We start from the raw sequence: 12462 nt of genomic DNA, 5'->3' as shown, positions 1-12462 counted from the left end.
AAATGAAGGCAGAAATGAGGATGTTCTTTGAAACCAATGAGAACAAAGATATAACATACCAGAATCTCTGGGACACATTTAAAGCAGTGTGTAGAGGGAAATTTATAGCACTAAATGCCCACAAGAGAAAGCCAGAAAGATCTAAAATTGACACCCTAACATCACAATTAAAAGAACTAGAAAAGCAAGAGCAAACACATTCAAAAGCTAGCAGAAGGCAAGAAATAACTAAGATCAGAGCAGAACTGAAGGAGATAGAGACACAAAAAGTCCTTCAAAAAAATCAATGAATCCAGGAGCTGGTTTTTTGAAAACATCAACAAAATTGATAGACCGCTAGCAAGACTCATAAAGAAGAAAGAGAGAAGAATCAAATAGATGCAATAAAAAATGATAAAGGGGATATCACCACTGACCCTACAGAAGTACAAACTACCATCAGAGAATACTATAAACACCTCTATGCAAATAAACTAGAAAATCTAGAAGAAATGAATACATTCCTGCACACCTACACCCTCCCAAGACTAAACCAGGTAGAAGTTGAATCCCTGAATAGACCAATAACAGGCTCTGAAATTGAGGCAATAATTAATAGCCTACCAACCAAAAAAAAGTCCAGGACCAGATGGATTCACAGCCAAATTCTACCAGAGGTACAAAGAGGAGCTGGTACCATTCCTTCTGAAACTATTCCAATCAATAGAAAAAGGGGGAATCCTCCATACCTCACTTTATGAGGCCAGCATCATCCTGATACCAAAGACTGGCAGAGACACAACAAAAAAAGAATTTTAGACCAATATCCCTGATGAACATTGATACAAAAATCCTCAATAAAATACTGGCAAACCAAATCCAGCAGCACATCAAAAAGCTTATCCACTACAATCAAGTCAGCTTCCTCCCTGGGATGCAAGCCTGGTTCAACATATGCAAATCAATAAACATAATCCATCATATAAACAGAACCAAAGACAAAAACTGTATGATTATCTCAATAGATGTAGAAAAGACCTTTGCCAAAATTCAACAGCCCTTCATGCTAAAAAGTGTCAATAAACTAGGTATTGATGGGACATATCTCAAAATAATAAGAGCTATTTATGACAAACCCACAGCCAGTGTCATACTGAATGGGCAAAAACTGGAAGCATTCCCTTTGAAAACTGGCACAAGACAGGGATGCCTTCTCTCACCACTCCTATTCAACATAGTGTTGGAAGTTCTGGCCAGGGCAGTCAGGCAGGAGAAAGAAATAAAAGGTATTCGATTAGGAAAAGAGGAAGCCAAATTGTCCCTATTTGCAGATGACATGATTGTATATTTAGAAAACCCCATCGTCTCAGCCCAAAATCTCAAGTTGATAAACAACTTCAGCAAAGTCTCAGGATACAAAATCAATGTGCAAAAATCACAAGCATTCCTATACACCAATGACAGACAAACAGAGAGCCAAATCATGAATGAACTCCCATTCACAATTGCTTCAAAGAGAATACCTAGGAATCCAACTTACAAAGGATGTGAATGACCTCTTCAAGGAGAACTACAAACCACTGCTCAACGAAACAAAAGAAGACACAAACAAATGGAAGAACATTCCATGCTCATGGATAGCAAGAATCAATATCATGAAAATGACCATACCGCCCAAGGTAATTTATAGATTCAATGCCATCCCCATCAAGCTATCAATGACTTTCTTCACAGAATTGGGAAAAACTACTTTAAAGGTCATATGGAACTGAAAAAGAGTCTGCATTGCCAAGACAATCCTAAACCAAAAGAACAAAGCTGGAGGCATCATGCTACCTGACTTCAAACTATACTACAAGGCTACAGTAACCAAAACAGCATGGTACTGGTACCAAAACAGAGACATAGACTAACGGAACAGAACAGAGCCCTCAGAAATAATACCACCCATCTACAACCATCTGATCTTTGACAAACCTGACAAAAACAAGCAATGGGGAAAGGATTCCCTGTTTAATAAATGATGCTAGGAGAACTGGCTAGCCATATGTAGAAGGCTGAAACCGGATCCCTTCCTTACACCTTATACAAAAATTAATTCAAGATGGATTAAAGGCTTAAATGTTAGACCTAAAACCATAAAAACCCTAGAAGAAAACCTAAGCAATACCATTCAGGCCATAGGCATGGGCAAGGACTTCATGACTAAAACACCAAAAGCAATGGCAACAAAAGCCAAAATAGACAAATGGGATCTAATTAAACTAAAGAGCTTCTGCACAGCAAAAGAAACTACCATCAGAGTGAACAGGCAACCTACAGAATGGGAGAAAATATTTACAATCTACCCTTCTGACAAAGGGCTAATATCCAGAATCTGCAAAGAACTTAAACAAATTCACAAGAAAAAAACAACCCCATCAAAAAGTGGGCAAAGGATATGAACAGACACTTCTCAAAAGAAGACATTTATGCAGCCAACAGACACATGAAAAAATGCTCATCATCACTGGCCATCAGAGAAATGCAAATCAAAACCACAACGAGATACCATCTCACACCAGTTAGAATGGCAATCATTAAAAAGTCAGGAAACAACAGGTGCTGGAGAGGATGTGGAGAAACAGGAATACTTTTACATTGTTGGTGGGACTGTAAACTAGTTCAAGCATTGTGGAAGACAGTGTGGCAATTCCTCAAGGATCTAGAACTAGAAATACCATTTGACCCAGCCATCCCATTACTGAGTATATACCCAAAGGATTATAAATCATGCTGCTATAAAGACACATGCACACATATGCTTATTGCAGCACTATTCACAATAGCAAAGACTTGGAACCCACCCAAATGTCCAGCAATGATAGACTGGATTAAGAAAATGTGGCACATATACACCATGGAATACTATGCAGCCATAAAAAAGGATGAGTTCATGTCCTTTGTAGGGACATGGATGAAGCTGGAAACCATCATTCTGAGCAAACTGTCGCAAGGACAGAAAACCAAACACAGCATGTTCTCACTCATAGGTGGGAATTGAACAATGAGAACACTTGGACACAGGGCAGGGAACATCACACACTGGGGCCTGTCATGAGGTGGGGGGAAGGGGGAGGGATAGTATTAGGAGATATACCTCATGTAAATGACGAGTTAATGGGTGCAGCACACCAACATGGCACATGTATACATATGTAACAAACCTGCATGTTGTGCACATGTACCCTAGAACTTAAAGTACAATTTAAAAAATAATAAATTTAAAAAGTAACTCAGTAGACTGGCTAAGTTTATGCTAGTTACAGCTGAATAGAGAATTGGTGAATTAGAAGAAAGTCTTAGATAATTCAGCACAGAAAACAGAGAGATAAAGAAATGGAAAATATGAATGTAAGGGTGTTGTTAAGGCATATAGATGGTGGACTGAAGGATTCAAACATACATCCTATGGGAGTTAAAGAAAGAATAGGGGGCATGGTAAATTAGTAACATTTGAAGAGATTGCAGCTGAGAACTCAAGCACTGAACTCAAGAAGCTAGAAGAACCACAGAACAAATATCCAAAGAACAGATGATAAAAGGAATATGGAGAAGAAATTAATAAAACAGAAAAACAACAGCAATAATCAGGAAGTCCTACTGATTTCAGAAGACATTTTTAGAATTACCATTTTTTAAAAAAGGCACAAATAATATTAAACATGAAGAAAATGTACCAACAAATACTATAAAGAAAAATGAAAACTTAGATGAAAAGGATAATTTAGAAGGAAATGTTTTTCAAATTGGCCTTTTTTCTTTTCCTGGTACTTACCTTCATATTTTAAAATAATATGCTTATAGAGGTATTTCTTGGGTTATGAATTTTAAGTATTTCCTATTGAATTGTTATAGTCATTGCAGATTTAGCTCTATTTTCCTCCTGCCATCTTCTTACCTTCTGCCTCCCTCTCTCCTGTTCTGTATATATGATTATATCAATAATTTTGGTAAAATCAGCAATTTTGATTAACACTATGATAGAAATACTGTTGTTAATTGTTATTAACACTATCATTGGAAATATTGTTCACTGCAGAGCCAAATAATGTACTATTTTTACTTTTACTTTTCTGGATAAGTTTATGTTTTCTTCCTGAAATTAATAATTGCCACCCCCCACATCAAATTTGCTTAGTTTTCTGTTTGCATGTCCTTATTTTTTGATAAATATTTTAATATATCTGTGCCACTCTTAACTATAATTTTTTCACCAAATACTTAGGGACATTGTATACCTATTCCAGATATTTTATCCATTTTTTTTAAATTCCTAGTGGCTTCCCTTCCAGATACTCCCATCTTGTCAAAATTGGGCTGATTGTTCTCTGGATCTTTTGTACAGCTGTCATTCAGATATTTTCCTATGTTACATTCCTGTGTTGGAACCATAGTTTCCTGAGCCCTCTGTATTCCTATTTCTTAGTTAATCCCTTTATTTGCAATAGAATATATACAATAACTTCCTTAGGAAGGGATTTGTATTAGTCCATTCTCATAATGCTAGTAAAGACATACCTGAGACTGGGTAATTTACAAAGAAAGGAGGTTTAATGGACTCACAGTTCCATGTGGCTGAGGCGGCCTCACAGTCATGGCAGAAGATGAAGGAAGAACAAGGGGATGTCTTACATAGCAGCCACAAAAGAGAGAGCTTGTGCAAGGCAAATCCCATTTATAAAACTATCAGATCTCATGAGAATTATTCACTATCATGAGAACAGTATGGGGGATTCAGTTATCTCCCACCAGGGCCCTCCCACAACACATGAGAATTATGGAAGCTACAATTCAAGATGAGATTTGGTTGGGGACGCAGCCAAACCATATCAGGATTCTACAAGGAATATTTTTCAAGCTGCTAAAAAATATGTATTCTGTCCTAATACTTGATTGGTAGTTTAGTTGAATATAGAATTCTATGTTGAATATATTTTTCTCCTCACGACATTAAAGGCATTACTCTACTTTCTTCCAGCAACTCTCAATGCTATCCTAATTTCACATCCTTTTTATGTGGCTTCTTTATTTTCTGTCTCTCTCTGGAAGCTTGTAGGATCCTCTTTTTGTCAGTCCTCTTCTGAAATTTCATGATGATATTCCTTTGTATGGATCTTTAGTTATTTGTTTTAAATTTATTACACAATGTTAACATACAAATATAAAGAACGTTCAATATTTGTGTACTTTCACTTAACCTGGGATATAAAAAGATCAATACAAAATGATTTATGTGAAATGATTGAGAGAAAGAGAATATAAATGAGGCAAAAAATGTTAAAAGGTGCACCTAGGTGAAATCTTTATTGTGCTCTCGGAAAATTTTTAAAGATTACAAAAAAAAAAATCAAAATAAAAAGTTTTTTTCAAGAAAAAAAATTCAGTTGAAATCCCATGTACCCCTCCTTGAAACCTCTTGCTATCCTTTCTCCCCTAGAGAAACCTTATCTTCAGTTTAATGTTTATATTTCCTTGTATTTCTTTATATCTTTCTAACTATGTACATATCTAAAAATAAATAGCTTGATATGCATAGTTTTAAGCCTTATGGAAATGATATCATACTGTATATACAGAAACATTTTTTGCTTAACATGGAGTTGGGTCATTTGTGCTGTTCTTTGTAGCTCTAATTATTCATTTTAATTGCTTTATGGTATATTATTGTACAGATACTCCTTGTAGTATTTGTCCTTTCTCCTGTTGGTGGACATTTAGATTGATTCCAGTTGTTTTGTAATTCTAAAATGTGAATATGTTTACTTGTACCAGTATGTGATTGTTTATGGTACATGTGGAGGAGTGATATTGCTAAGGTGAGAGGATATGTGTATCTTCAGCTTTACCAGGTTTTGTCAAATTGCTTTCCAAAGGACTTGTTCCAATTTGTGTAACCATAGTATATAATTCTTTCCAGTGCTGTCTCCTTGTCAACATTTAGTATTGTCAGGTGTTTTAATTTCTGTCCATCTAATGGGAGTGAACTATTGCTTATTTTTTTAAATTTTCATTTCCCTGATTATGAGTAAAATTAAATGTCTTTTAAAATTTGTTAATCATTTGTATCTCATCATCTGGATGTGGTGTGTTCATATCCTTTGCCTGTATTTATATTGAGTTTTAAAAAATAGTGATTTTTAAATATTTGTATATTCTTTTTTTTTTTTTTTTTTTTTTTTGTAGAGACGGGGTTTCAGTATTTTGCCTAGGCTGAAGTGCAGTGGTGGAATCATGGCAAACTGCAGTCTCAAACTCTTGGCCTCAAGCAGTCTTTCTGCCTCAGCCTCCCAGGCAGCTGAGAACGCAGGTGCATGCCACCATATCTGGCTAATTTTTAAATTTTCTGTAGAGATGGGGCTTTGCTATGTTGCTCAGGCTGGTCTCAAGCTCCAGGGCTCAAGCAGTCCTCCTGCCTTGGCATCTCAAATTGCCGGGATTACAAGAGTGAGCCCCTGTGCCTGGCCTATATTCTTGACACTAATTTTTATCAGTAAAATATGTTGCAAGTATGTTTTTCAAATCTGTGGCTTGTCTTTCACTTTCATGGGTATCATTTGTTGTATAAAAGTTTTACATTTCAATGCAATCAACATTTTCAATCTTTTTTTAATGATTTGGGCTTTGTGTCTTGTTTAACAAGTACTTTTCCATCCCAAGATCATAAAGATATTCTCTTATATTACTTTCTAGCAGTTTTAAAGTTTTGTTTTTACCAGGATTTGACTCTTCTTTAGAATCAGATAATAAAATTTTCTCCTTAGCCTATTCATATGGTAAGTTATATTAACACATTTCCTAGTATTTTGCTGTATTTTGATTTTTCCAACTTTCTGATAAGCTTAAAATTATTTCAAAAATATGTTTACAAATTGAGTTACTGTAAAAGTGATTTAAAAGGGATATACCTAAAATATAAAAAGAGAACATTAAAAATAAAGTGATAGAAGAGACATAATATGTAAACACTAACCAAAAGACAAAGTTAGACTATGATGCCAAATGTGTATAATTTGGGCTAAAGAGGGCCACTATATCAATAAAATATTTAATTCATTAGAAAATGTAGCAGGTCTAAACTTGTCCACACCCAATAATATATATTATGCATTAAAACACATAAAGCAAAAACTGACAGAACAAATGGAAAGAAATGTGATGTGCTCTATTTCATTGGATTTTAAACTGGCTCTCATTAATATAAACATCAATCAAAAAAGAAAAAACAGAATATAGAGGATATGCATCTTTCAACTTATGAACTACATAGAACTTTGTACATACAAGTAATATAACTGTAGAGGTTGTAAATATTAGTACATCCATTAATATAACTTACCATATGTATAGGCTAAGGAGAAAAACCACGTGATTATATTTATTAATGATATTATCCTTTTTATACAAATTGCTCATATTTTTCCAGTTTGTCACACGTCCTTATGCATTGCTTACAGTAGTTTTGTTATGCAGAAGTGTTTTATTTTTGTGTAATCAAATCATTAGTCTTAATGTTTCTGGATTTCAAGTCCTAGTTAGGACAGTTCATCCTATTCGGAGGTATAGTGGCATTCACTCATTTAAAAAAATACTCTTATGGCTTAATTTTTTTACTTTAACTTTTTTGTTTGTTTGTTTTGAGGCAGAGTCTCACTCTGTAGCCCAGCCTAGACCAGTGGCCCATTACTGCTCACTGCACCCTGCAGCCTTGACTTCCTGGGCTCAAGCAATCCTTCCACCTCAGTCTTCTGAGTAGCTGGGACTACAGCTGTGTGCCACCATACGTAGCCAATTTTTTCATTTTTATTTTTGTAGAAACAGGTCTCAAAAAAAAAAAAAAAAAAAAGAAAAGAAAAGAAAGAAAGAAAAAGAAACAGGGTGTCACTATATTGCCCAGGATGATCTCAAACTCCTGGGCTCAAGCGATCCTCCTGTCTCAGCCTGCAAAAGTGGTGTGATTACAGGTGTGAGCCACCACGCTCAACTTATTTTATTTTTTTAAGTAACTTGATACTATTCCTCAACTAGGGAAATGGGATTGTTGGGAAATAAGCAGAAGAGGAATAAGATACTTTATAATTTCTTACTACTACTGATAGTAATATTATAAGTAGTATTTTATATTATTGTAATAATTATCAATACAATAGAGCATTAACATTTCTGATTCATTTGGAAATTTTCCTGGTGTTTAGTGGATTTGGGGGAGAGTTTTTCTAGTCTCTGTTACACGGAGGTGGTAACCCTTCATAGTTTCTGATGTTATGCATGAATCTTAGCTCCAACTTGGTGCCCTGCACAGAGCCAAGACCATGGGGACCACCCCCTTGGATGTTAGAACCTTGGTTCCCGTGCTTTTGGCTATGGCTTTGCCTTTCACCTTTGTTTCTATACCTGAGGATTCCTTTTTTCTCCCCTACTTTAGCTTGGCTATGTATATTTCACCCAGTTTGGGATTTTCCCTCAGCTTGGTTTACTGCTTTGCCCTATATCGGTTCACAGTGGTCAGGAACTTGGAGAGGACATAGCCTAAGGGGCTTGGAAATAAAATGGGGTAGAGATGAGCATTAACTCTGGAGCACTACTAGTTTTTCTGTATCTAGTGGCTTGTTTTAAAGCATTTTGAAACTTGATAGGCTAGAGCAAATCTTCAGATAGCCCATGTGTTCAATTACAACTTAAAAATATCTGAGATTGGCGCGGCGTGATGGCACTCCCAGCACTTTGGGAGGCCAGGGTGGGCAGATAACGAGGTCAGGAGTTTGAGACCAGCCTGACCAACATGGTGAAACCTCATCTCTACTAAAAATACAAAAATGAGCCCGGCGTGGTGGTACATGCCTGTAATCCCAGCTACTCAGGAGGCTGAGCCAGGAGAATCACTTGAACCTGGGAGACGGAGGTTGCAATGAGCCAGGATCACGCCATTGCACTCCAGCCTGGGTGACAGAGCGAGACTCTGTCTCAAAAAAAAAAAAAAAGTCTGAGATTTTACTGACTGATCGTGATCTACTGGGTGTATTGTTATTCGTGAATGTTGTCGAAGGGCAATGCATCTTCAACTCAAGACATCTGTCACTTTGTCTAATTCAAAGCACACTCTAAACTCAGCATACATATATATTTCTGCATATTTTACATGAGAATTCTCCGCATCTTAACACAGATTATTCCAAGATGATTGTAAAATATTTCTGCTTTAGAACTGTCATCTGAGGACTCTGCTTACTGTTGTAAAGCTCCCCATTCCATGTCTATCTTTGTTGGAGCACGGAGTGGTTGAGTAAACTAGCATGAGTTTGGGAGTCTTTGAATCTTGGTTATATGATTATCTCTGTTATAGAATCCTGAGAAGCCATTTACAAATTTTTATCTGTGTATTTACAGTATAAAATTGTCCCTTGTTTGGTGCACAGTTCTATGAATGTAAACACATGCTTGGATTTGTGTAACCTCCATAATCAGGATACAGAACCATTTTATCACCACCTAAGCTCCCTCATGTGATTCCTTTATAGTCACACACTCCCACCCCTGACCTCTGGAAACCCCGATCTCTTCTCTGTCCCTATTTTAAGAATATCACATAACAGGAATTGTATATAGTATGTAACCTTTTGAGACTGACTTTTCTATTCAACCTGATGCTTTTGCTCCACGTTGTTGCTTTTATCAAGAATTCTTTTCTTTTTATTGCTGAGTAGTATTCCATTGTTTGGATGTACTGCGTTTATTTATTCACTCACTTATTAAAGGATATTTAGGTTGTTTCCAGTTTTTGGTGATTATGAATCAGGCTCATATGAGAGAAATTATTTTACCCCTGATAAATGTCAGTCTTTTCCCTACTTAAGCCCAGTTCCTTTCATCCAACAATAACTTATGTTACACCTCTACCAAAAAGGAATTCTGATCACATATTGACCCCTAGGATGGCAATTACATTTCATTTCCCATGTCAAGTATGCATTCTGGAATACTGTGTTGAACACAATTGCAAGGCTACCTCTGGGAAAACAGGGACATAAGCAATTGATGACATCTGCTAAGGTTGCAGAAGAGGCAAATGGCAGCAATTGGACTGCGTAATTATAGGCATATTGCTTCCCAGAATGGAGAATAGATATAGAATATAATAGATAATAGATAATAAAATTAGCTAGTGCCGTGATATAAACTTATGCATCCCTGCAGCTTTATCACACCACAAAAAAGGAAAACCTTTTGGAAAATATCATATTACCTTTCATTTATCTGCATAGCCCAATGTGTGCAATATTCTTTTTTGTACTTATATAGAAAGGTACATAATGGGAGTGTTAAGGGTTGACCCTTACTGAGGGCTGCTAAGCTGCAGTCTATGGTATCTTCTAGGTGAAAAGTCATTGCCGACTGGACCAAGAGTGAAATGTTGCATTTTGAAATAAAATTTGCATAAGCGCTGATGTATTTTGTAAATATATACCCTTTGTAGGCAAATACTGTGTTATTATGCTATTGTGCTTGAAAAATAGAACTAAACTTTTTGTGTTTGTTTTCCTTTCCAGTATTACTTTACTGTTCTTTTTGGCCATGAAGGTCAGAAGCCACTGGAGCTGCGCTGTGAGGAGGAGCAGGATGGTAAAGAGTGGATGGAGGCCATTCACCAAGCCAGGTATAGGCTCAGTCCTCCAGGGTGATACTTAATTGTCTGGGTCCTGCATTGGGGTTATCACTGTTGGTGGTAGTTTTGGAAGAACTTGCAATTCTAAGATGAGTTTTCTCCTGGTACCTGCTCCTTAGTCATGTGTGAGATAATTATTTGAGCTTTCCGTGGCTACATTCCAGCTAAAGATTAATGGTAGTAGATAAAATGATAATAACAAGTAGTAGTAGTAGTCACTTTTATAGATTTCTTCCTATGTGCCAGGCACTGTTATATGTGCTTTCCAATTACAGAATGTATTGAATATATTGACTCACTTATCCTGTCAACAATTGGCAAGAGGGGCATTATAATTCCCCTGTCTGCAGATAAGGAAACTGAGGCCTGGAAGGTTAGTTTTCCTGCCTGAGGTCACACAGCTAGTAAGCCACAGAGCTGGGAGATGGCCCTAGCCCAGCCTACATTTGTAAACCCTGCTTTGTGTATTTTGGTTATCAAAAGAAGGTGATGACATCCTCTATTTAGAGAAATAGAACAGTGTGAGTTCACTTCCGCCTAAGAAACATCAGGAAGGTGGAAAGGTGTGTACAAGGTCTTAAATGGGAACTAGAAATCTGAAAGAGATGCAGGGCAGGTCCCTGTCTTTTGTTTTCTGATTCAGTCCCTAAACCTGGTTCAGTTTTGTTTCCCATGGCTCTCAAGCTCTTGCTTTTTGCCTGTCCACTCCCTAATCCAGGCTGCCACTCCACAATTGCCTGCTCTCTTGTCTTGCTCATCTCGGGTATTTTGGGCCAACACTCTAGCTGTGGCATGCTTTCTTTTTCTTCACCTGATGAGCCTTCCCTTCTCCATCTGTCTGTTCCTCTCTCTACCACTCCTGCCCTGAGACATCTCCCTGCAAGTCAGCCCTCACTGGCGCCCTCTTCAAATGGCTGCAGTACTTGCATTGTGTACTGCACGTGGGCGACAGCAATTCTGGTTATCATTGCCTTTTTAATATAGTTAATGTGTTAGATTTCTGTTTTCTGGGTAGGATTGTATACACCTTGAGAATGAGGAGAGGGATTGGGGCACATTCATGTCTGAGTGAAGCGCATTGCTAATTATGTAGTAGGTGATCAGGAAATTTCTTCAGCTTAATTATAAGAATGAGGCATTTAGGATGGGCATGGTGGTTTATGCCTGTAATCCCAGCACTTTGGGAGGCTGAGGTGGGTGGATCACCCGAGGCCAGGAGTTCGAGACCAGCCTGGCCAACATGGTGAAACCCTGTCTCTACTAAAAATACAAAAATTAGCTGGGCGTGGTGGTACATGCCTGTACTCCCAGCTACTCAGGAGGCTGAGGCAGGAGAATTGCTCAAATCTGGGAGTCGGAAGTTACAGTGAGCCAAGATCACAGCACTGCACTCCAGCCTGGGGGAGAGAGCAAGACTCCATCTCAAAACAAACAAACAAACAAAAAACAACAAGAAAAAGAATGAGGCATTTCTGAGTGAGTTCAGGCTGTTCTTTGAACCTTTGATGCTGTCTCTTCAGCTACTTATATTTACCACCTTCTCTGACAAGCAGTGTGCCAAGTGCTTTACATACTTATCTTTTTTTAATTCTTCACAACAAGCTAATAGGGCATTATTATCCCCATTTTACAGATGAGGAAACAAAAATCTGTGACAGGCAGATTGGCCAAGTTCTAACACAAAGTTGTCAAGCTGCCGTTCTGGGATTCAAATCCAAGTCAATTGGACTTCAGGACCCTTAGCTAGTGTTCAATATTGTACTTACCTGCATTGTCCTCTT

At 37.3% G+C, this 12462-nt stretch overlaps 1 protein-coding gene across 5 annotated transcripts in view; it reads left to right on the top strand.

Moving 5' to 3' along the window:
• RASGRF2 (Ras protein specific guanine nucleotide releasing factor 2) overlaps positions 1–12462 on the top strand; it is a 270212-nt gene that overhangs the window by 70156 nt on the left and 187594 nt on the right. For 4 of the 5 annotated variants that reach the window (XM_007976916.3, XM_007976925.3, XM_007976935.3 and 1 more), the window contains exon 2: positions 10566–10672. In XM_007976916.3, the coding sequence (XP_007975107.3) occupies positions 10566–10672 (107 nt within the window). Of the gene's footprint in view, positions 1–10565; positions 10673–12462 lie in introns of those variants that run through there. The other variant, XM_073014649.1, reaches the window with a different exon arrangement.

The sequence above is a fragment of the Chlorocebus sabaeus genome, chromosome 4 (genome assembly GCF_047675955.1).
Source record: "Chlorocebus sabaeus isolate Y175 chromosome 4, mChlSab1.0.hap1, whole genome shotgun sequence".
NCBI lineage: Eukaryota > Metazoa > Chordata > Mammalia > Primates > Cercopithecidae > Chlorocebus > Chlorocebus sabaeus.
The sequence above is the reverse complement of the archived record's forward strand: the minus strand, read 5'-3'. Positions and strand labels throughout refer to the sequence as shown.